General features: G+C 36.5%; 2 protein-coding genes across 3 annotated transcripts in view; both read left to right on the top strand.

Moving 5' to 3' along the window:
- KCNH7 (potassium voltage-gated channel subfamily H member 7) overlaps positions 1 to 25517 on the top strand; it is a 542346-nt gene that overhangs the window by 198392 nt on the left and 318437 nt on the right. The window lies entirely within an intron of this gene.
- Positions 20105 to 24118, top strand: LOC128590161 (importin subunit beta-1-like). The gene is given in 4 exon segments (XM_053597376.1): positions 20105 to 20487; positions 20490 to 20549; positions 20552 to 20974; positions 20977 to 24118. Coding segments are annotated over 4 exon segments (2607 nt in total). The 5' UTR covers positions 20105 to 20405; the 3' UTR covers positions 23019 to 24118.

Here is a 25517-nt window from a genome sequence, read left to right as displayed (position 1 = left end):
TCTCCATTCTTGTGATGCTTTACTAAGAATAATCTCTTCCACATCCATCCAGGTTAATATGAAGGATGTAAAGTCTCCATTTTTTTTTAATAGCTGAATAGTATTCCATGATATACATATACCACAGCTTGTTAATCCATTCCTGGGTTGGTGGACATTTAGGCTGTTTCCACATTTTGGTGATTGTAAATTGAGCTGCAATAAACAGTCTAGTACAAGTGTCCTTATGATAAAAGGATTTTTTTCCTTCTGGGTAGATGCCCAGTAATGGGATTTCAGGATGAAATGGGAGGTCTAGCTTGAGTGCTTTGAGGTTTCTCCATACTTCCTTCCAGAAAGGTTGTACTAGTTTGCAGTCCCACCAGCAGTGTAAAAGTGTTCCCTTCTCTCCACATCCATGCTGGCATCTGTAGATGACATGATCTTATACTTAGAGAATCCCAAAGACTCAACCACAAGACTCCTAGAAGTCATCAAAAAATACAGTAATGTTTCAGGATATAAAATCAATGTCCACAAGTCACTAGCCCTTGTATATGCCAATAACAGTGAAGATGAGAAGCTAACTAAGGACACAACTCCCTTCACCGTAGTTTCAAAGAAAATGAAATACCTAGGAATATACCTAATGAAGGAGATGAAGGACCTCTATAAAGAAAATTATGAAATCCTCAGAGGATTTTAACAAATGGAAGAACACACCATCTCATGGATGGGCAGAATCAACATTGTTAAAATGTCTATACTTCCCAAAGCAATCTACCTATTCAATGCCATTCCTATCAAAATACCAACATCGTACTTTCAAGATTTAGAAAAAATGATTCTGCGTTTTGTATGGAACCAGAAAAAAACCCGTATAGCTAAGGCAGTTCTTAGTAATAAAAATAAAGCCGGGGGCATCAGCATACCAGATTTTAGGCTGTACTACAAAGCCATAGTGGTCAAAACAGCATGGTACTGGCACAAAAATAGGGACTTAGACAGTTGGAATCAAATAGAAAACCAAGAAATGAAACTAACATCTTACAACCACCTAATCTTCAATAAACCAAACAAGAACATACCTTGGGGGAAAGACTTCCTATTCAATAAATGGTGTTGGGAGGACTGGATATCCACATGTCAAAGACTGAAACTGGACCCACACCTTTCCCCACTCACAAGAATTGATTCAAGATGGATAAAGGACTTAAACTTAAGGCATGAAACAATAAAAATCCTCCAAGAAAGCATAGGAAAAACACTGGAAGATATTGGCCTGGGGAAAGACTTCATGAAGAAGACTGCCATGGCAATTGCAACAACAACAAAAATAAACAAATGGGACTTCATTAAACTGAAAAGCTTCTGTACAGCCAAGGAGACAACAACCAAAGCAAAGAGACAACCTACACAATGGGAAAGGATATTTGCATATTTTCAATAAGACAAAAGCTTGATAACTAGGATCTATAGAGAACTCAAATTAATCCACATGAAAAAAGCCAACAATCCCTTATATCAATGGGCAAGAGACATGAATAGAACCTTCTCTAAAGAAGACAGACGAATGGCTAACAAACATATGAAAAAATGTTCATCATCCCTACATATTAGAGAAATGCAAATCAGAACCACCATGAGATACCAGTGAGAATGGCCCATATCACAAAATTTCATTTTTGATCTTTATTCTACCCTTCAGAGGTCTTCAAACTTTTTAAACAGGGGGCCAGTTCACTGTCCCTCAGACTGTTGGAGGGCCAGACTACAGTTTAAAAAAAAAAAACTATGAAAAAATTCCTATGCACACTGCACATATCTTATTTTGAAGTAAAAAAATAAAAGGGGAACAAATACAATCACACCGCCTCATGTGGCCCGCAGGTCACAGTTTGAGGACCCCTGCCACTAATTCTTTTCTCTCTTCTATGATCATCTTTCAACTCAGAGTATAGTCCTCATGGCTCTTTGAGAATCTTCTCTCCTGAATTCTTAATTCTTTCATCCTTTCTTACATGAACTTTTCCTCAAACTTTAAATCTTGTTGCTTCTTTCTTCGAAGATTCTATTTTTATCACTTTCAGTTCTAAAAAGCTATATCAAAAATGAGAGACTATAATAATCTGGTTCTGGTTGCATTGGATACAACAGAACACAGGGGTCCTGTGATCATTATTTATGTGGCCACAAAATTTTGGGAAACACAGACTAAAATTGCACTATCTTTTTTGTACCTTGTCTTACATAGAGGGCATCAAAATAATGATTATTAATAATATTCAAATTACAAACACATTTTGAAAAATTCATTTATTACATTATTTTTCCTGTGGATTTGAGACATTTATAATGTGCTAGAAAGGATAAATTGTGGAAAAATAACCAATTAACTACTTTAAGGATTATATGCTTTAAGATAATTGAAAACATTCTATATAATTATGTAATTTCCTCAGTCCAGGAAAACAAAATCTCCATAAGGGCCAGATTATTGGAGATCTATTCCTAATAAGTAGGTCAGCTAATGCTGGAGTCATCTCAAATGCTGTTAAGCATTCATCAACATTATGTGAAAAGAGGGCTGCTATAAGGAAACCACACATTTCTATAATAAATCAAATGCCAATATTTATTAGCAGCTTATTTAAAATGACCACTCACTTCTCATCAGGGAATTTTTGTTTAATGCTAGACAGACATTATACTAAGTCTTCTGCAATACTGTATCTTCTATTTTTTATGATGTTTTGTATTATATACTATTATTACACCCATTTAACAGAACAGGAAAATAAAGTTTACATAAAATATTCTGCCAAAGGTCACACTTCTAATTATTGGCAAAGTCAGGACTTTGTGTAACAAAAAAGTTCCTCGCTTGATCATAACTTTCTTGGAAATATTGTTTATTAACTTAAAATTTAACACAAATGTTTTATATTACATCACAATATGTAATTATTTTCTTTCTGTGTTTTTCCCCACCAAATTTTTAAACAAAATTGAAGGTCTGGAAAGAAGCACTATGTGACATTTTTAATGCCCTACTTACCTATAGGACACACATATCTCAGTTACAGAATAAGAGTGGTAAGAAGTTCATTCAAAATTCATTAACTAATTTTTTAATCTTGCATTCATTAAAACATATTTGAATATCTATTTTATACAAAAACAATATAGATAGGTACATAGACAAATAATACATAATATCTGCCTAATGAAAACCTAAAAATCCTAGCAAAGGAGTCAGCTGAGCAAATAACTCTAACACTTACTGACCCTGTTGTAATAAATACTTTTGCAGCAGATCTTAACAGTTACTAAGAAAATATTAAAACAGTTTATTTAGCTAGCTTTGTGTATAAAACCCATATAGCTTGTCTCCAGGAACTGAATGAATATAGGTGACACCAATGCAAATCTCCATTTCTTAACTGCTCTATTATTTAGATTCTCTTCTATTTGATTACAGTGCTGCATGCATTTATTTGAAGTGTTTGACTCTAATTTCTAACATCTCTTTAGTTGCAATGTTAACTTCCATCCTAGGGGCTTCTTTGCTGTTAATAATTTGTTGATTATTGGTATCCAGTTCTTTTATTTGATCAATATTAAAGAGTTTCACTAGTCTCATACTCACCCAGCCTACACCTTTTTCAATGTTCTCATCCATCTTCACCACCCAGCAAGGATTTTAGTATTATTGCCTGTATGGATTCCTTCTACTGTATAGTCAGCATTTCTTCTTCGGAGTTCTTTCATATAGTTCAGTTATTTTTACATTTTTGAGACTTTAAATAGCAGATTTATATATTCTCAAAAGTACTCAAAATCATTAAACACTGATAAATGAAAATATTTTATACTATTAAATGCCAAATAAGTAAAACATATCAATAGTATGTACTGAAATTCTAGGTCTGGTTTTAACAAAACTGAGTAAATAAAAGTCAGATATGCATAGGTTTTATAAACACTCACTCACTACCTGTAACCTAAAAATATTAGCATATATAAAGTAACACTTATGATATTCGGGTAGTTCCTATATGTTTAATTGTTCATTGTTAAGAATGACATGTGAAAATAATATCTGACCAAAACCAAGAGAAGCATATCCAAGCATTTTATATGTAGACATAAGTAAAGCAATATGAAACATTTAAAAAGATTATAAGCAATCCACTGAAGATTTAAAAGAAGACTCTTTCCCCTCAACTGAAAGAATTTAGGGAAGATAAATGGACAAAGTGGTATTTAAAATGGACTTAAAGCAAGGGTAAGCAAACTTATTTTTACAAGGGTGCAGATAGTAAATATTTAAGGATCTATGAGCCCAACAGGCAAAATTGAGACTATTATAGGAACTTATACCATATGACCATTTAAAATGAAAATATTTAAAAACATAAAACCCTTTTTTAGTTTGTAGGATGGACAAAAAGAAGGCCAAAAGATGGGTTTGGTTACAGGCCATAGTTTATTAACCTCTGATTTAAAGTAAGGCATTGATTGAGGAAAAAAAGAATGTTCAGATACGAGAAAAGCATGAGCAAAAGCACAGAGATGCATCTTACTGGAACGTGAATAGGCATGGGAGGAAGTAGATGGAGATAAAACTGGAAACACGTAGGCTAGAGCGTGGAGGACTTATTAACATGATGTGGCAAAGTTTAGTTAATGGAAAACACTGCAGGTAAATTATTGGTACCATTTATTTATTTTTTTTTTTTTGTAGAGACAGAGTCTCACTTTATGGCCCTCTGTAGAGTGCCGTGGCCTCACACAGCTCACAGCAACCTCCAACTCCTGGGCTTAAGCGATTCTCTTGCCTCAGCCTCCCGAGCAGCTGGGACTACAGGCTCCCACCACAACGCCCGGCTATTTTTTGGTTGCAGTTTGGCCGGGGCCGGGTTTGAACCCACCACCCTCGGTATATGGGGCCAGCGCCTTACTGACTGAGCTACAGGCGCCGCCCGGTACCATTTATTTTTTAAACATTTTTTTTTTAATTTCAGAATACTATGGGGTAGAAATCCTTTCATTACATAACTTGTTTTATAACATTTGGGTCAAATTTATAAGTATGTGTATCACCAGATAGTGTGCATTGTACCATTGTGAATCTACTCATCCCCCTCTTCCACCTGCTTGATTTCTGATGAATGTAATTTCCTTATGTTCACATAAGTATTGATTGAATAGTTCCAATTTAACAGTGAGTACATGTGATGTTTGTTTTTCCATTCATATGATACTTCGCTTAGAAGAATGGTCTCCAATTCCATCCCCATTAATACAAGAGGTATTAATTCACACTTTTAATGGCTGAGTAGTACTTCATGATGTACATATACAATTTATGAATCCACTCATGGATTGATGGACATTTGGTAACATTTACAGATTACTTAGTATAAATCAATATTATGCTGTCTGGAATCTGATTCAAGATTCTGCATTCTAACCTTTTTCATTTACTGCTCCTTATGAACATCATTCATTTAACAATTGTTTGCTTAGTGCCTACTATAGGATAACTGGGGATGTGACAATACATGTAAGATAGTTATTATTCCCAAAGTGTTTATGGTTTTTGGAGCACAAATCATAAAAGGATGTAAACACAAAGCATCTGTAAATGTAGTCACACAAATACACAAATTAAGGAATGACATCCAAAGTTTCTTTTTTTTTCTAAAGGTCATCAAACATATTTTAAAAGCCTTATGTAATAGGAGTTAGCTGCCATTTACTGTATGTACAGTTAAGTATAAGCATCCCTATAAAACACACTTGAACATACACCAACACACACAAACATGTCAGAATATTGGGTGATAAGAAAGTTTAGGAAGCTGAAGCAATATTGAGGAGCTGTAAGTCTGTGAGCAGTTTGGGCCATGAGGTGCTTAACTAACTAGCAGGCCCCAGGTGCCATTGGGTGGAAACATAAACAAATATCTATCATTTTCTTTTTCTAGATATGTATTTGACTACTATTGCTAGGTAATAAACCACAAACTTAGCACATTACAACAACACCCATTTATCTCACAGTTGTATAGGTTAGAACCTTGGATAGACTCAGCTGGATTTTCTGTTCAAGGTCTCTTATGAGATCATCTGAAATCAAGATGTCACCCAGGTGAACTTTATCTGGAGGATTTGGAGAAGATTCCTCTTCTAAGCTCGTTCACGTTGTTGGTAGAATCAAGTCTCTTGCAGTTGTAGGTCTCAAGTCCACCTTGCTTTGGCACCTCTCATCTGGGGACAGCATTCTGCTCCTAGAGATCACCCAATTTCCTTCTGTCATGGTCATCTCTGTCTGTAAGAGTGCAGCTCATCAAGTCCTTCTGTATTTGAAATCTCCCTGCTTTACCTTCAGCCACCAATTGGAGGAAGCTTTCTGTTTTCTTATTTTTGGTATTTCCTTGATTTGAAAAAAAAGTCAATAGACTGAGGGAGGTACAAGTGGTTTTTTGATATATGGGTTTGTATAGTGATGATGTTAGGGCTTTCTGTATTGTAAATTACAGAAAATAAGTAATTTTTAATCCTTCCTCCAGAGTCTCCAATAGGTAATTTTTGACCCTTCCCCCAGAGTCTCCAAAGTCCATTAACACCACCCTGTATGACAATGCTTACCCATCATTTAGCTCACACTTATAAGTGAGCACATGCAGTATATATTTTTTCACTTCTGAGATACTTAGGATAATGGCTTCCATTTTCATCCAAGTTATTGAAAAAGACTTTATTCATTCTTTTTTTATAGCTGAGTAGTATTCCATAGTATGTGTGTGTACCTATATGTATTTCTTTATTGACTCATCAGTTGATGGTTTCTTAAATTGATTCCATATCTCTGCAATTGTGAATTGCCCTGCCATAAACATATAAGTGCATATGTTTCTTCTAGGATTTTTATTGTTTCATGTCTTAGATTTAAATCTTTTATCCATCTCGAGACAATTTTTGTAAAGTGGTGAAACATGCGAGTCCAGTTTCAGTCTTTTAAATATGATTATCCTGTTCTCCCAGCACCATTTATTGAGTAGGAATTATTTTACACATTGTATGCTTTTTGTTTGGTTTAGCAAAGATCAGATGCAAGTAGAAACTGGTTTCATTTCTTGGTTTTCTATTCTGTTGACTCTTTTTTTTGTGCCAATACCATGCTGCTTTGAATACTGTAGACGTGTAATATAACCTGATGTCTAATAGAGTGATGCCTCCAAGTTGGTTTTTATAACTGAGAATTGCGTTGGCTATACAGAGAGTTTTTTTTCTGGTTCCATATGAAATGAAGAATTATTTTTTCCAGTGTTTCAAAATATGACGTTGGTATTTTAAAGAGGATTGCATTGAATCAGTAGATTGCTTTAGGTGGAATAAACATTTTGTTAATGTTGATTCTTCCCAGCCAAGACCATGGGAAGTTCTTTCATTTGTTAATGTCTTGGGCTATTTCTTTTCTTAGGGTTTTGTAATTTTCTTTATGAGGTCCTTCACCTCTTTTGTTAGATATATTCCTAGGTATTTCATTTTCTTTGAAGCTACAGCCAAGGGAATTGTGTCCTTGAAAAGCTTCTCAATTTGGCTATTATTGGTGTATACGAAGGCTACTGATTTGTAGACATTGATTTTATACCCTGAGAAGTTACTGTATTCCTTGATCACACCCAAGAGTTCTGTGGTTGAATCTGGGGTTGCCTAAGGATAAGATCATATCCATCTGCAAAGAGTGATAGTTTGATCTACTCTGCCCCCATTTGGATGCCCTTTATATCCTTCTCTTGCCTGATCTCATTAATTGTTTAAACATCCTTACAGCAAAAGAAAACTACACTCAACTGTCATTCAACATAAGGTTGTTTAATTTCCATGCCTTTGTGTGGGAGTGAAAACTTTTGTTGGAGCTGAGTTTCACCTTTATTGCCTTATGGTCTGAGAAGATACACAGTATTATTTCAATTCTTTTAATTTTGTTGAGGTTTAATTTGTATCTTAGGATATGGCCTATTTTGGAGAATGTTCCATGGGATGATGAGAAGAATGTATATTCCTTAGCTTTGGGATGGTGAGTTTTGTATATATATGTCTATTAAGCCCATTTGTTCTAGGTTCCTTGTACCTTTAGTTTCTGTTTATAGAGGATCTGTCCATTTCTGTCAGAGGGGTGTTAAAGTACTAGCCATTATGTTATTACAGAATAATACCTATAATAGCATAGAGGTTAATGAAAGAAAAAGTTGGTTCTTTATCATACTGCTCAGACTGGGAGCTTTTCAATTAAGTGTACAAATATTTAGAATTGAAATATCCTCTTGTTGTATTATTCCCTTAACCAGTATGAATTGGTCATCTTTATCTTTCTTAACTTTAGTTGCTTTAAATCTACTGATACCTGAAAATAAGTTTGCAACCCCTCCTTTCTTCTGATTTCCATTTGCCTGAAATATTGCCTTCCAACCCTTCACCTTGAGTCTTGTTTTTTCCTTTGACATTAGGTGTTTTTCCTGGAGACAACGTATACATGGCTTGTTCTTTTTTACCCAATCAGCCAATCTATGCCTCTTCAGTGGGGAATTCAAGCCATTTATATTAATTGAGAGAACTATTAAGTGTGGAGGTCTATTCATCTTATTTTGTGAAAGTCCTTTGGGTACTTTTATCCTTTGTTCCATTGTGGAAGTTAGGTTTTGTCTTTTAGTTTCTGGGTGTTTACTTTACTGGTGGTCTATTGTGATGGTCAATGTGTGAAATAAATCTGAGTACTTCCTGTAGAGCTGGTATTATTGTGGTGAATTTCCTCAATGTTTACATGTCAGTAAAAGATTTGGTTTCTCCATAGATTTCTGATGCTTAGTTTAGCAGGATACATAATTCTGGGCCAAAAATTGTTTTGTTCAAGAAGGTTAAATGTAGATTCCCATTCTCTTCTGACATGGAAACTTTCAGCTGAAAAGTCCATTGTCACCCTGATAGTTCTGCCCCTGTAGGTCAATTGGAGCTTACTCCTGGTTGCTTGCAGAATTTTCTTTTGCCTTAACTTTGGACAGATTCATTACAGTGTATCTTAGAGATGCTCTGCTTGTGTTGAGACAACCCAGGGTTTGATATGCCTCTAAAAGAAGTGTTTTGGAATCTTTAGTGAAACTTGAGAAGTTTTCATGTATCATAGTCTCCACTGGGGCTTCTATTCCTTTGGGACATTCTTTTTCCCCTTCAGAGTTACCTATAATTTATATGTTTTAATGCTTCATGAAGTCCCATAATTCTCTGAGAAACTATTCTGCTTTCTGTCTCTTTTTGTATGCCTCTTTAACTACCTGTGTTAGCAAAAGAGCTTTATACTCAATTTATGAAATCCTTCTCTGTTCTAATCTGTTATTGATACTTTCTACTGCATCTTTTAGTCCCTGGTTGACTCCTTTAATTCCTTAAGCTCCACCTTATCGTTTGTATATACTTCATATCTTTCATCCATTTTTTGGTTCTGTTTTTCCACTTTCTCATTTATTTTCTTTATTGCCTTTTCCACCCATATTTTAAATTCCTTTTCTGTATTTTAAACTAAATCTATATATGAGTAATCCTCTGCAGTGGGTAGGAGTCCTTGGAAGGTTTGCATTATTCTGAATTTTCATGTTGCCAGATTTTTTTCTGCTTGTTTCTCCAAGAAAATGTATATTTTCTTCTTGTCCGCTTCTTTTCCCCTACTTTTTCCTCTCACTGCCTTCTTAATTTTTAAATTTCCTTGCCTTTGAGCTTAGGTGCTGAAGTGGCCTTTAGGTATAAGTGGCCTTAGGTATAAGATCAAAAGGAAGCAAAGAATAAAGAGCAAGAAGAGAGAAAGGAAAGAAAAATATATAGAAAATTAAGGGGGTGAGTGGAATGAGTTGGAAGAAAAGGACAGAACAAGGACTAAAAGAAGGAAAGGGAGAGACAAGAGAAATGGTGGTATAAAGCAGGGGTCCTTGATCCACAACCAATACTCCAGGCTTTTGGGGAGCCTACGTAGGTGGGGTCCCTTAAAGTCAGATCTTCTTACCAACCAGGGTAAAAACAAGACCCCATTTCTATCAAATATAGAAAAAAATCAGTAGTATGTTGCAGTGAGGACCTACCAATACCATCTTTCCAAAGACCAAGCGAAAGGGACATCCTAGACTATGAACTCCTGGCCTCCTTGAGCCAGACCATTGTCATAAAATTCTAGTTATACCAATGCCATGATCCCTAGCCCTCAGAGAAAAGAAAAAAACAATTAAAAAAACAAAGGTAACAAAATTAAAAATATAATGGTATATATAAACTGAAGTAAAAAAAGGCATATCCTAGTTGTATGAGAAATTCATGTGGATAAGATGACAAAAGTAGAAAAATATCACCAAAGGAGAGAAAAGTGGAGAGAAATAAAAATGAAATAGAGAACAAAAGAGGTTGAAAAACCATAACGAAAATGGAGGAGTCTTTGCTGTTGAAGAAAGTAAAAGTGAAAAAATAAAAACATACCCAAACCAAACCAAACAAGAAATAACAATAGCAGCAACAAAAAAGAAAAAACTGAGGAAAAAATTGGGGAAAAAAAAAAGAAAAAGAAATAATGTGTGTGACTGTGTACACACACACACGTATATAAATTGCAATATATTGCTGTGATGTTCAGAGATAGACAACATGCTGTTTTCACTGCATAATATTGAGGGCCAGAAGCCAGTCTTCAGTTTCAGAGGAAACTGAGACTTGTTCTTCTGACCTATTTGCTCCTAATCAGGATCTCATCCTTTTACCAGCACTCAGTTCCCATGGGATTAGGATGCCAAAGCTCTCATCAGATCTCTCAGGTGGCACATCTTGACCTTTTAAACAGTGCCCCTGATAACAAAGTGCTCAACTCACCCCAAGGATGGCTGCCTGAGCTCAGCTGGCAAACCATAACCAGCTGTGCACTAGGACTCCGTGAACTATTTCTCCTGCACAATGGTGGCGTTTCCATAGCCACGCTGATGGGAGCTTCCTCCCACCTGGTACTCAAGCACTAGCAGCTGATGCTACTTGAGTTCTCTTACTCATCCAAGCCCCTCCAAGGCAGTCCAGAGAACATTCAAGTCCAAAACCAAAAACCACGGGGCAACCCTTTCTGACCTCCAGTCCTCCATAGGAGGGTTACCAGTCAACCTCTGCCTGTACCCAGCACCTGCCCCCTGTGTTGGTCCTTCTCAACTCCAGACCTCATGTTGGCTCCTAGAGTCTCCTGCGGTTTCTCTGTGCCCCAAGAGTTAATGACTCAGGGCAGGTTTTCCCAGCCTGTCAGAGAGTGGTCATCAAGAAGATATCTCTAATCTGCCATCTTGCTCCATTGGTTTTTGGGGAATTTTTTTACTTTTTAACAATGACCATTCTGATAGGTGTGAGGTCATGTCTCACTATGGTTTTAATTTCCATTTCCCTGCTGGACATTTGTGTTTCTATTTTTAAAAAATCTCTCTTCATATCTTTTGTGTACTTTTTTAAAATCTCAAAATATTAAAAGATACATATATTTTTAGTTACATGGATTACTTTTATAATGCTTGAATTATAGCTGTAAGTCCATTGAATCTATAAATCACTCAGGGTAATATGGACATTTTCATAATATTGATTCTTCCAATCCATGAGCATGAGATGTTTTTCTATTTGTTTGTGTTATCAATGATTTATTTCATCAGTGCTTTTCAGTTTTCCTTATAGAGATCATTCACTTCCTTAGTTATATATATTTCTAGGTATTTTATTTGCTTATTTTGGCAGCTCTTATAAATGTAGATTTTTATTTGTTTCTCAGTTTGATTGTTATTAGAATATAAAAATGCTACTAATTTGTATATATTAATTTTGTAACCTAGAAATTTATAAGTTTATGTATCAATTCCAGCAAACGGGAATATTTTGACCTTCCATTTTCTGATTTGTTTGCCCTTTATCTCTGTCTCTTACTTAATAGCTCTGGCTAGGCTCATGTCCTTAGACTAAGGCCATTGAATAAACTCCTTACCTTGAGATCAACTGTTTCATATAACATAACACCATCACATGAGAAATATCTTATCACATTCTAGGTTTTGGAATTGAGAGCAAACATTATTCAAGGGAAGGGACATTCCATAGTATGGATCAGAAACAAATGGAAAATATATACAGCAAAGCAGTAAACAAATAGGAAAAGTGGTGGAATAGAGAAAAACAGGTTATTTGTGGGGTCTTATGAAATGCATTATATACCAGATAAGTCTATCCCTTTTTGTGGTAGTGTGAAGCATATGTGATTGTGTTGAACTTTTTTGTTGTTGTTGTTGTGTTGAATTTTAATAAAACCTTTTATTCTCTCCTATGTGGACATTCTCATCTCTATCCATAAGGATAAAACATGAATAAGTAAGTTTTCAAGTATGAAGAGCTTGTTTGGACTTCCCTTTTATTTGTCACGACTTGAAACCGCCAAATGTGACATGTTTAGCTATAAGCATTCAGCTGACAAAACTAGTCCTTGTCTACTTTGAACACAGTGTGAATATTTTTTATTAAGCCCTAGAGCTTTCATGATGTTTAGAAGCCACTTTTTTTGTGCCTTTCTAGAATTAGATAGGCAAATAACTGTCATTGGCTTATCAACCTGAGAAAAAGGTGATGACTCATATGGGTTAAGAGATGTGTCACACAAGAAGTTCAAATTCTTTCACTGAGTAGCAATGTGAAGTTTCCCAGGAAAACGTCTACTTCCTAGGTGGTTACCAGAAACTCTCAGTGTGTCTTCATTTGGGAGAGAGGACACAGAACTAGAAGAGATGGATATTTTTGCATATTCTGGTTATGTTTAGTACATAATGAAAAATAATGAATTGACTTAAATCCTATTTGGAAGGGTAGTCAATCTCTAGAAAAGAAGGTGAGAAAGATACATGGCTTATGGCCTCAGAAAATCTACGTTCGTTTTCCAGTTTTCCTTTTACAGTTACAGAGACAATAAAGAAATGAAAGAGTTCAACCCGTATTAAATTTACAAATGACCTCTGCCACAAATTTGTAAATGATGTTGGAACAGAGTTGTATCTATAGCCTGTGGTAACTTTTTTCCTTAAAAATTGCACATTATAATAATGCATCAATCAACATAAAGTCAATCAAGCAGAGGCATAAAAAGATAATGCCATGGAGATCTTTTTAAATATAATTTTTCTCAAACATACACTGAGTTTTGCTAAAACAGAGCAAGAAAGTTTTACTAATTGTAGAGGGATACTAGTAAAATATAAGTAAGCAAAATGGTAATGTTTTTAAAAATTAACGTACACAGGTGTGTGTGTATTTATATAGACTAAGTTATAGTTATAGGATTGTTATTTTCTAGGGTTAAATACCACAGCTCAAACAGACATTCTATATCTTTAGCAGTAGTTGAAATTTACTAAAGCCATAATGCATTGAGTGTAGTTTTCTTTTGCTGTAAGGATGTTTAAAGATTTTCAGAGATCAATTAAAATAATGAAAGAAAAAATAGGACCTGAGGGGAAACCAATTGGTGTCTAAAATTTTGTAATGAAAATTTTGTAAATAAAGGCACATACAGCTACAATTTCCCATTTTCCCTTTGTATGGTGACTGTTGGGATACCCTGTAGGTATACCATGATAGACTCCAAGGGAAATAAAAGGAAAAAAAAAAAAAAAGAATAGATTCAGCATTTAAAGCCAGTGGGTCTTGTTCTGGAATCATTAGTCACTGTTAACTATTTTATTTCTGTGGACAACTTTACTAGAAAAAGAAAATGTTAATGTACTAAATGTACTTTAATGTACTAAAAGGACACACCATCATTTAATTTCCTGTCATTTAAATGACTCCTTACTTGCTAATTTCCTTTTAGAGCAAAAGGCTGTTTGTTGATACTTAGTGAGTCATTGTAAATAGCACATACACTGTGCAGTCATTTTTCTCAAGTCTGTTTTTCCCAAAGTTGCCCAAAAGGACTTCCTTTAGCCCTACACAGATGATAGGGGAATATGAAAAGCAGACAAGAAAGAAATATGCCATAGATAGGAAAAAAAGCCATATTGTGGTGATTCCAAGTCCATAAACTAAAGAACCATACTATATGCCCCCTGCAGAATTAGCTAGAACGTCCCGTGTTGCTTTAATCCTCTGAATGTCAGAGTCACTATTTTTAAAGGTCCAGACACATCTTATCTAGTATTGTATCAATCTGCTTTGTTAATCATTTTTCTTGAAATAATTAAATCCATTTTACTTTTTTCATCATGTAAATTAATTTCCTTCTAGCCATAAAATTTTACATATGCTTTCCCTAATATTATGTTCCACATAATATACTGTGTAATTATGGTGGAACAGCATATTCTGAGAGATTGTTTTGCAAATAAATTCTAATAAATTGCTCAGAATGCTATCTAAAACAAAATTGATAATCTGAATGATCATTAATTAGGGATGCTTTGAGCTAGCCTGCAGCTCTGATTGGTTCAACAAGTTTGAAAGGTGAGCTTACTTAGCATTATTGGATAAAAATCACCATGAAATCACTGGGAGGGCAGTTTTTAGAGTCATTAAAATATTTCAAAGGAAGAAATTCTATTAAGTCAGAGTTTCTGTAAGTAATAGCTTGGTCTGAGTACAGTTTCAAATTTTAATTGCATAAATATTTCTATTTTATCTCCATTGCACTCCATAAAGTGTTTTTAAAATTTTCAAACCATATGCATTCTTTCATCTTACACTTTCCCAAATGCCCATAATTTGACCAGTATGTTTTGCCTTGTTAAATTGTTTCATTGCATAAATAAACACAGAAATCTCTGGTACATTTCTTAGTGCTTTTCTAGTTACTTAGTGCTATCTCCACCCTCCCTGTTATCTACAAGAATAGCAAGACCACAGCTGCATGCTGATGTGAATTTTAAGTTAGGCAAGTGTCACTGCAGCCTTAAAGCACATCTGTAGCTTCCAGCAGACATGTGCAGGTGTTTCTGCTACCCGAAACTCTCTTTCTCCTAGGAGTCACCACAGTGTAATCCAAATGAAAGAAGCATTATAGCAGCAAAATGATCCTGCATGAATCATTCAAATATTGACAATAATGGATTCCTTCTACAGCCCACAATGTATGCTATGCCTTTGCCTGAGAAAGTACTATAAATAGCTAAATTGAGAATTTTTCAGTTAAGTGACTTAGAAATATGTGCCACATGCCTACTGCACAGGGCATGGTGGATACACAGACAAGGTACAGAGACATGAATTAACTTCAAGTGCTGTACAATCTATTTGTTAATTTAAAAAAAAGCATGTACAATTGAAAATTAAATAGAATAAAAATTAAATGACAAGACAATAATTTAAAAGGTACTGTGTTTCAGCTCAGTGCTTTACAAACAGAGAATTATCAGTACATATTTATTGCCATGGTTAATATTTTAACTGAGTTGTACATGCAAATAAGTGGCTTAAGAGTCTTGTTTTCAGCCATCACTGTGAAGTTTACAGGAAGCCTGCGTAGAATAGTTGAGATAAGAAAACAAGTAAGACCTTTACATTCCACATTTACTAGGATTCACAAAGGTCTTAGCAAAATAATTAAGAAAATGCCACGAAAGCTATGTTAACTAGTGTGATGAAAATGTGTCAAACAGTCTATGAACCAAGTGTATGGTGCCCCATGATCATACTAATGTACACAGCTATGATTTAATAAAAAATAAATAAATAAATAAAAGAAAAGAAGTAAGGCTTGCAATAGTGAATTTAACCAAGGCAAAAACTCCCTCGCTCCATAGCTATCTATTGGAATGTATTGGGCTGAGGAACCTTCAGCTTCACTTCCTCAGAGTGACCATCATTGTTTTTCATCTTTATGAGCAAATAAGAGAAAATAATCGTTTGCACTTCATTAAAACTGTGAAATGGTTTAAAAAAAAAAAAAGGTATTCCAATTATTCAACTTATCTAAAATGCCCCAGAAAGTCTGATATTTTTCTATGTCATATTTTAAATTAAGCTTCTTATTCTGAGATAATTGCCAGAAATAATATAGAGAGGTTCCATGTACCCTTTACCAATTTCTTCCAATGGTAACATACAAAATTATGCTACAAGATAGCAGCCAGGATATTTGCATTGATGCAGTCAAGATAAAAAACATTTTCATTACAATTAGGTTGCCTTTATAATCACTGCCTAACCCTTAATATCTGACCTCTAACCTCTTCTCCACTTCTATAATTTTGTCACTTCAAGAATGATATATAAAAGGAATTATACAGTATGTAATCTTTTCATATTGGCTTTTACTACTTAGCATATTTCCCTGGTTATTTATTTAGATTTTTGCATGTATCAACAGGTTTTTTTTGTTTTATTTTTATTGCACAGTACACATGTACCACAGTTTGTTTCCTCATTCATCCATTGAAGAGTATCTCTGTTATGTATGGGTTTAGGTTATTTTAAATTAAACAGCTATAAACATTCATATATAGGTTTTATGTGAACACAAGTTCCAGGAGGTCAATTGGTGAGTTATATGACGGTTATATGTTTGGGGAAACTACCAAATTGCTTTCCAGAGTGGCTGTATCATTTTACCTTCCCATAGCAATGTCCGAGTAACCCAATTTCTCTAAATCTTCACCAGCATTTAGTTTTGCCAATATTTTTTTATTTTAGCCATTTTGATAGATAGTGTGGTTTAATTTTCATTTCCATATTATCTATTGAGGTTTAATATTTTTTTCATGTGATTATTTTGCCACCTGTGTGTTCTCTTCAGTGAAACATCTCTTCATACATTCTATTTTCCAATTGGGTTGTTTGATTTTTCTACTAGTGAGCTTTGAGAGTTTTTTATATATTCCAAATACTAGTTCTTCATCAGATATGTCATTGAAAATATTTTCTCCCACACTGTAACTTGTCTTTTTTATCTACTTAACAAATGCATAATAATCACTGTCGATTTTGATGAAGATCAATTCTTGTTATTTTTATGCATCACATTTTTGGTGTCAGTGTAAGAGTTACTGTCTATTCTAGATCCTGAAAATTTTCTCTCTTTTTTTTAAGTTTTGTAAATTTACATTGTGCATTTTGCCCTATGATACATATTGAAAAAAAAATTTTTCTTTTTTGACAGAATCTCACTTTGTCACCTTCAGTAGAATGCTGTGGCACCACAGCTCATAGCAACCTCAAACTATTGGGTTTACGTGATTCTCTTGCTTCAGCCTCCAAGTAGTGGGATTACAGGCACCCACCACATCGCCCAGCTATTTTCAGAGACAAGGTCTCACTCTGGCTCAGGCTGGTCTTGAACCTGAGCGCAGGTGATCCAGTTGCCTCGGCCTCCCAGAATGCTAGGATTATAGGTATGAGTCACTACGTCCAGCCCCATTTTGAAAATTTTTGAATAAGGTTTGAAGCTTGGGTCAAGTTTTTTTTTTTTTCTATTTTTCCCCATGGATAGGATGTCCAGTGGCTTCAACCCCATTTATTGAAAATGTTAACTTTCCTCCATTGACTTGCTTTTGTGCCTTTGTGAAATATCAGTCAGACATGTTTGTGCAGGTCTATTTCGAGTTTCTCTTTTCTGTTCTATTGATTTATGCATTTATGCTTCCATTAGTCCCACACAATCTTCATTGCTATATCTACGTACATAGTAAGTCTTGAAGTCACATTGGCTGGTTCTTTCCATTTTATTATTCTTTTTCAAAATTGTTCTAAAACTGTTATTCTTCTTTTTCCTTTCTATATAAATTTTCAAATAATGTTGTCTATATCTACATAAAAAATATCTTGTTGGGATCTTGATAAGAATTGTGTTTAACCTGTATACCAATTTGAGAAAAATTGAAATTTTGCTATTGAATCTTCATTCTATGAACTCAGTATATTTCTTCATTTATTTAAATCTTTGATTTCTTTCCTCAGCATTGCATATTTCTAGCATAATGTTTTATACATGTCTGTTAGATTTATGCCTTTGGGGGTAATTAGAAACAACATTGCATCTTTAATTTTGGTTCATTGTTAGCATATAGAAATATAATTTATTTTTGTATATTTATCTTAATCCAGTACAAATGTTTAGGTCACATTGTTTTCATTTCTAAGGTTAAGTTCAGGTTGTAGTTGAGACCTTCACCAAGGGATGTGCTGAATACCCTCACATTGTGCACATTAGGTGAGAATCCTGCCAGTCACCCTCCATTCTCCCCTTTCTCCTTTCCCTCTTCTCCTTGTGTTTTTCTTTTGTGAGAGTGTGTAGTTGTGTATATATTGGTTTCATAATAATATTGAGTACCTTGGATACTTGTTTTTGTATTCTTGTGAAACTTTACTAAGAAGACTGTGTTTCGGGAGGCGCCTGTGGCTCAGTCGGTAAGGCACCAGCCCCATATACCGAAGGTGGCGGGTTCAAACCCGGCCCCCGGTCAAACTGCAACCAAAAAATAGCCGGGCGTTGTGGCGGGCGCCTGTAGTCCCAGCTACTCGGGAGGCTGAGGCAAGAGAATCGCTTAAGCCCAGGAGTTGGAGGTTGCTGTGAGCTGTGTGAGGCCACGGCACTCTACCAAGGGCCATAAAGTGAGACTCTGTCTCTACAAAAACAAAAAAAAAAAAAAAAGAAGACTGTGTTTCAACTCCATGTAGGTAAATACAAAAGATGTAAAGTCTCCATCTTTTCTTATAGCTGAATAATACTCTTTGGTATACATATAACACAGTTGGTTAATCCATTCATGGGTCAATTGGCACTTGGGTTGTTTCCACATCTTGGCAATTGTGAATTCTGGTGAAATAAACATTCTATGCAAATGTCCTTGTGTTAAAATGATTTTTTTTCTTCTCAGTAGATACTTAGTAATGGGATGGCAGGATCAAATGGAGGTCAACTTTTAGTGTTTTGAGGATTCTCTATACTTCTTTCCATAGAGATTGTATTAGATTGCAATTCTACCAGAAGTACAATAGTGTGAGAATAGACATTTTTGACTTGTTCTATCTTAGATATTTAAATCTTAGCATTATAATTAGCTATTATGTCACTTTGTAGTATCTTTTTTTTTTCCATGACAAGTCAAGACTATACTAATATATGGTTATGTAATGGTTATATCCATGGGATTTGAAAGTAAAACTAGATTTAATTTTTCATTCTATCCATTCCTAGCAGTATTAACCTGGGCAAGTTTCTTAACCCCTCTAAACCACAGTTTCTTCATCTGCCTAATGATATAATACATTCATTCATTTATTTAATAAAATTAAATTAAATGTTTTTAAAGAATTGATAATAAAAGTTTCTAATTATAGAACTGTGAAAATTATATGAGATACAAGCAAAATAATTAGCACCTGGTGAATTTAAATTTTAGCTATTATCACTAATACTAGTTGATGAAATAGTGTCAAATGGAAGATTTTTCTACAATAATTCATTTTGATCTATTGTTCTCATTGGAAGGAAAAGGACGATCTTGCTCCAATTCCAAGGAATACTTGGCAATGTCAGGAGACATTTTATTTGCTGCAACTGGTGGTGGAGAGGGTTGTGCTATTGGTATGCAGTAGGTAGAGGCCAAGGATGCTGCTAGATAGCCTACAATGCACATGACAGCTTCCATTATAGCAAGGAATTGTTAATAATGCCCAAATGTTGTAAGTATCAAGATTGAAAAAGTCTGATTTAGCTTGGCTTAAACAACCTTTGTTCCCAAAGATTTCTTCTTTGATTAGTCGGTCCAAATTTAGAACTGCCTTTAGTTTGGCATCCTTTCAATTATACACTGATTTGTACTTATAGATCTGAATTGGATTTCCAGCCAGGGAATAAATGTTTGCACAAAGAAACTTCACATTCTTTGGGAATAGACCTATTTTGCTAATAGACATTGCTGAGCATCATCAAATATGCTTATTCACTCTTCTTTTGGCTTTGATTTTTGTTGGTCTTAGTGCAGGTTACTCTTAAAATTCATGCTTCTTAGAGTTAGTGATGTGACACCTTATGTATTGAGATTCAGTAACGATGTTAGAAAATTGCTCTTCTCTTTTTTCTCCCTCCGCCACCCGAGCACCTGCCGCGCTCTGAGCTGCCCCCGGGGTCCCTCCCCCGCCGCCAGAGGCGCAGCTGCCGCGCCGCCAGCAGCACATTAGGAGGGAGAAAGGAAGGAGAGAGGGGAGGAAGGGGAGCTGGAGCGACTGCCCAGAGGGAGCCAGTGAATGGGCTGGTGGTGACCCCCGCCCCCACCCCACCCTCCCTTCCCACCCGACCCCCAACCCCCATCCCCAGTTTGAGCCGCCGCCCGAAAGGCCGGACCATCGTCTTAGGAGGAGTCGCCACCGCCACCTCCGCCATGGAGCTGATCACCATCCTCGAGAAGACTGTGTCTCCCGATCGGGTGGAGCTGGAAGCGGCACAGAAGTTCCTGGAGCGTGCGGCGTAGAGAACCTGCCCACTTTCCTTGTGGAACTGTCCAGAGTGCTGGCAAATCCAGGAACTAGGTTGCCCGAGTTGCAGCGGGCCTACAAATCAAGAACTCTTTGACATCTAAAGATCCAGATATCAAGGCACAGTATCAGCAGAGATGGCTTGCTATTGATGCTAATGCTCGACAGGAAGTCAAGAACTATGTTTTACAGACTTTGGGCACAGAAACTTACCGGCCTAGTTCTGCCTCACAGGGTGTGGCTGGTATTGCTTGTGCAGAGATCCCAGTAAACCATTGGCCAGAACTCATTCCTCAGTTGGTGGCCAATGTCACAAATCCCCACAGCACAGAGCACATGAAAGAGTCAACGCTGGAAGCTATCGGTTACATTTGCCAAGATATAGACCCAGAGCGGCTACAGGATAAATCCAATGAGATTCTGACTGCCATAATCCAGGGGATGAGAAAAGAAGAGCCTAGTAATAATGCGAAGCTAGCGCTACTAATGCACTCCTGAACTCACTGGAGTTCACCAAAGCAAACTTTGATAAAGAGTCTGAAAGGCACTTTATTATGCAGGTGGTCTGTGAAGCCACACAGTGTCCAGATACAAGGGTACGAGTGGCTGCTTTACAGAATCTGGTGAAGATAATGTCCTTATATTATCAGTATATGGAGACATATATGGGTCCTGCTCTTTTTGCAATCACATTTGAAGCAATGAAAAGTGACATTGATGAAGTAGCCCTGCAAGGGATAGAATTCTGGTCCAACGTTTGTGATGAGGAAATGGATTTGGCCATTGAAGCCTCAGAGGCAGCAGAACAAGGACGGCCCCCTGAGCACACTAGCAAGTTTTATGCCAAGGGAGCACTACAATATTTGGTTCCAATCCTCACACAGACACTAACTAAACAGGATGAAAATGATGATTATAATGACTGGAACCCCTGCAAAGCAGCAGGGGTGTGCCTCATGCTTTTGGCCACCTGCTGTGAAGATGATATTGTCCCACATGTCCTCCCTTTCATTAAAGAACACATCAAGAACCCAGATTGGCGATTCCGAGATGCAGCAGTGATGGCTTTTGGATGTATCTTGGAAGGACCAGAGCCCAATCAGCTCAAACCACTAGTTATACAGGCTATGCCCACCCTAATAGAATTAATGAAAGACCCCAGCATAGTTGTTCGAGATACAACTGCTTGGACTGTAGGCAGAATTTGTGAACTGCTCCCTGAAGCTGCCATCAATGATGTCTAATTGACACCCCTGCTGCAGTGTCTGATTGAGGGCCTCAGTGCTGAACCCAGAGTGGCTTCTAATGTGTGCTGGGCTTTTTCCAGTCTGTCTGAAGCTGCTTATGAAGCTGCAGATGTTGCTGATGATCAGGAAGAACCAGCTACTTCTTCATTTGAACTCATAGTTCAGAAGCTCCTGGAGACCACAGATAGACCTGATGGACACCAGAACAACCTGAGGAGTTCTGCATATGAATCTCTAATGGAAATTGTGAAAAACAGTGCTAAGGATTGTTACCCTGCAGTTCAAAAAACTACTTTGGTCATCATGGAGCGACTACAACAGGTGCTTCAGATGGAGTCACATATCCAGAGTACATCTGATAGGATCCAGTTCAATGACCTTCAGTCTTTACTCTGCGCAACTCTTCAGAATGTTCTTAGGAAAGTGCAACATCAAGATGCTTTGAAAATCTCTGATGTGGTCATGGCCTCCCTGTTAAGGATGTTCCAAAGCACAGCTGGGTCTGGGGGAGTGCAAGAAGATGCCCTGATGGCAGTCAGCACACTGGTGGAAGTGTTGGGTGGTGAATTCCTCAAGTACATGGAGGCCTTTAAACCCTTCTTGGGCATTGGATTGAAAAAATATGCTGAGTACCAGGTTTGTTTGGCAGCTGTGGGCTTAGTAGGAGACTTATGCCGTGCCCTGCAATCCAACATCATACCTTTCTGTGATGAGGTGATGCAGCTACTGCTAGAGAACTTGGGGAATGAGAATGTACACAGGTCTGTGAAGCCACAGATTCTGTCAGTGTTTGGTGATATTGCCCTTGCTATTGGTGGAGAGTTTAAAAAATACTTAGAGGTTGTATTGAATACTCTCCAGCAGGCCTCCCAAGCCCAGGTGGACAAGTCAGACTATGACATGGTGGATTATCTGAATGAGCTAAGGGAAGGCTGCTTGGAAGCCTATACCGGAATCGTCCAGGGATTGAAGGGGGATCAGGAGAATGTACACCCGGATGTGATGCTGGTACAACCCCGAGTAGAATTTATTCTGTCTTTCATTGACCACATTGCTGGAGATGAAGATCATACAGATGGAGTAGTAGCTTGTGCTGCTGGACTAATAGGGGACTTATGTACAGCATTTGGGAAGGATGTACTGAAATTAGTAGAAGCTAGGCCAATGATCCATGAATTGTTAACTGAAGGACGGAGATCAAAGACTAACAAGGTAGAAACCCTTGCTACATGGGCAACAAAAGAACTGAGGAAACTGAAGAACCAATCTTGATCTGTTACCATTGGGATGATAACCTGAGGACCCCCCTGGAAATCTGCAATCTTTTGAAAACCCGGAAGTGAGGAGTGTGCACGAATGCTGAATGTTTGGGAATGAGAGGATGAGTGAGTGAAGCTTGAAAACACACCACACTGAAAATCCTGCCACAGCAGCAGCCGCAGCCACCAACAGCAGCACTGTTAGTGAGCTAAGTAAGCACTGACTTCATAGAAAACCATAACATCGGCCATCTTGAAAAGAGAAAAACAGTGGATTTACTTGCTTATTAAAAAAGAAAGAAAGCTATCTCTTCCCAGGAGAGGCTAGAACTAGCTTTTCTGTCTTTTGGCCGGTGCCGAGTGGAATGACTGGTTTTGGGAGAGAAGGAGGGACTGGGTTCAGCTGTGGTGCTTTGTTGTAAAAGGCAGCCTTGCCTTTGCTACTGAGGAGAAAGATGGAGCCTGGGTCTCCAGCCCCCCTTTGCTGTACCTTTGCCATACGGTACTGTATGCTTGCTGGCTAGAAGGAGGGTGCGGGTTTTTTTTAAAGTCTGAGAATGAATGTGTGTGAGTGAGGTGGTATCCACATTCTCAACTTCAAGTCATTGCAGTTTCTTTTCCCCAGAAAACAAGGGGTTAGATGTTGCATTTCATAAAACTAACTGAAGTTCTGTCTACCGATGCAGCACAAGAGATGTAAAAAAAAAAAAAAAAACCCAGAAAAAAAAAGGAAAGATGCTCTTTAGGTTTTGTTTTGTTTTGTTAATTATTCTAGGGAAAACACTGACGAATGTTCAGAGCTCCTATCCTGATCTTTTCATCAAGGCGCCTTTCCTAATAATATGGTTCAACTGTGAATGTAGAAGTGGGGGAAGGGGGGAGAAAAAGAAAACTCTGGAGTTAGAGGTTATAGAAAAATAAAAGTACAATTGTTACAAATAAAGAATGCAGACTTCAAAAACAAGAAAGTCACAACCCAAACCAAAATTTAAATGCTCAGAATTGGCAGCACAAGAGAAAAGCTCTCTCCTGACTTAGTATTGTGGCAGTCTGAACGCCCCCAGAAAATTGTGCCAAAGAATTTAGAAAACATATACAATAAAAGTAAATACATACACACAGAGAGGAAAAAAACAGCAAACTTCAGGTAACTATTTTGGATTGCAAACAAGGATAAATTTAATGTTCAAACAATCTGATAAAATAACCATTTGGAAACTGAAAAAAAAAAAAGAAAAGAAAATTGCTCTTCTGCTTTCAAAATGCAGAAACTTATTTTGTTATAAGCTTAAGCCATTAATATTTTCTGTTAAAAGTACCCCAAATACAATGAATTTAAAGGGACCTCACCTTGATTTTCAAATCAACATTTGAAAAGTGGACTTAAAATCAGTAGAGAAAATCGAGGTGATGATAGGTATAAACTCCTTCCCCAAAATACCAATTTAATGCAGAATATAAATTTATGTACCTCCTGTGACTTTTTTGGCTTCCTGTGATTTGTCTCTGACCATTCACACTTTTACAGCATAATCCCTGTTGTGTAAAAGTAAAGTTAGAAATTTTCAGGAGCTGTTTCCATAACGTATTGGGACTATCACTTCAGACCTCAACATAAAGAAGAAACTAGCCAAGTACTAGTATAGCTAGTACCATAGCTAGGATGTGCTTCTTTTTCTTTTTTTCTTTTTTTTTTTTATTATTAAATCATAGCTGTGTACCTTAATGCAATCTTGGGGCATCATACACTGGTTTTATAGACCGTTTGACACATTTTCATCATACTGGTTAACATAGCCTTCCTGGCATTTTCTTAGTTATTGTGTTAAGAAATTTACATTCTACATTTACTAAGTTTCACATATACACTTGTAAGATGCACCGCAGGTGTACTCCCACCAATTGTGCTTCTTTTTCAATAATAAACTTGGGAGATGCATCCTATTAAAAAAAAAAAAATACTCCTCTGCAGGCCTTCCATTGGCCTAGATTGTTTCCGTCACAGTAATCCCTTTGAGTTAAAACATTGGATTTATATCACATTGGGCTACCAAGGCAGATATGAGCATTAAGAGAGGTTACACACTAGAACTTTTCATCAACTCACATGTAAACGAGCACATTATTGTCTGAATCTAAAGAGGCCAATAAATCACAACCATCTCTTCCTTGCTTCCCCAACATTGGATGGAGATTAACAAATTCACTTTACTTTTTTGTTCTGTTTTTTTAAAGTAATAATTGTATATATTTATGATAAGCAGCATGATGTTTGTTTGATATGTGTACACATTGTGGAGTGGCTAATAAGCTAATTATTGTATGTATTGCCTCACATTCTTATATCTTTTTAGGGTGAGATCACTTAAAAAAATTACTCCCAGCATTTTCAAGTATACAATATCTTGTTACTAACTATAGTCAACCCTATGTCCATTAGATTTTTTAAACTTATTCCATCTTTATAACTGAAATTTTGTATCCTTTGACCAACATGTCAGTTGATAGCACG

Source organism: Nycticebus coucang, chromosome 7 (genome assembly GCF_027406575.1).
Source record: "Nycticebus coucang isolate mNycCou1 chromosome 7, mNycCou1.pri, whole genome shotgun sequence".
NCBI lineage: Eukaryota > Metazoa > Chordata > Mammalia > Primates > Lorisidae > Nycticebus > Nycticebus coucang.
The sequence above is the reverse complement of the archived record's forward strand: the minus strand, read 5'-3'. Positions and strand labels throughout refer to the sequence as shown.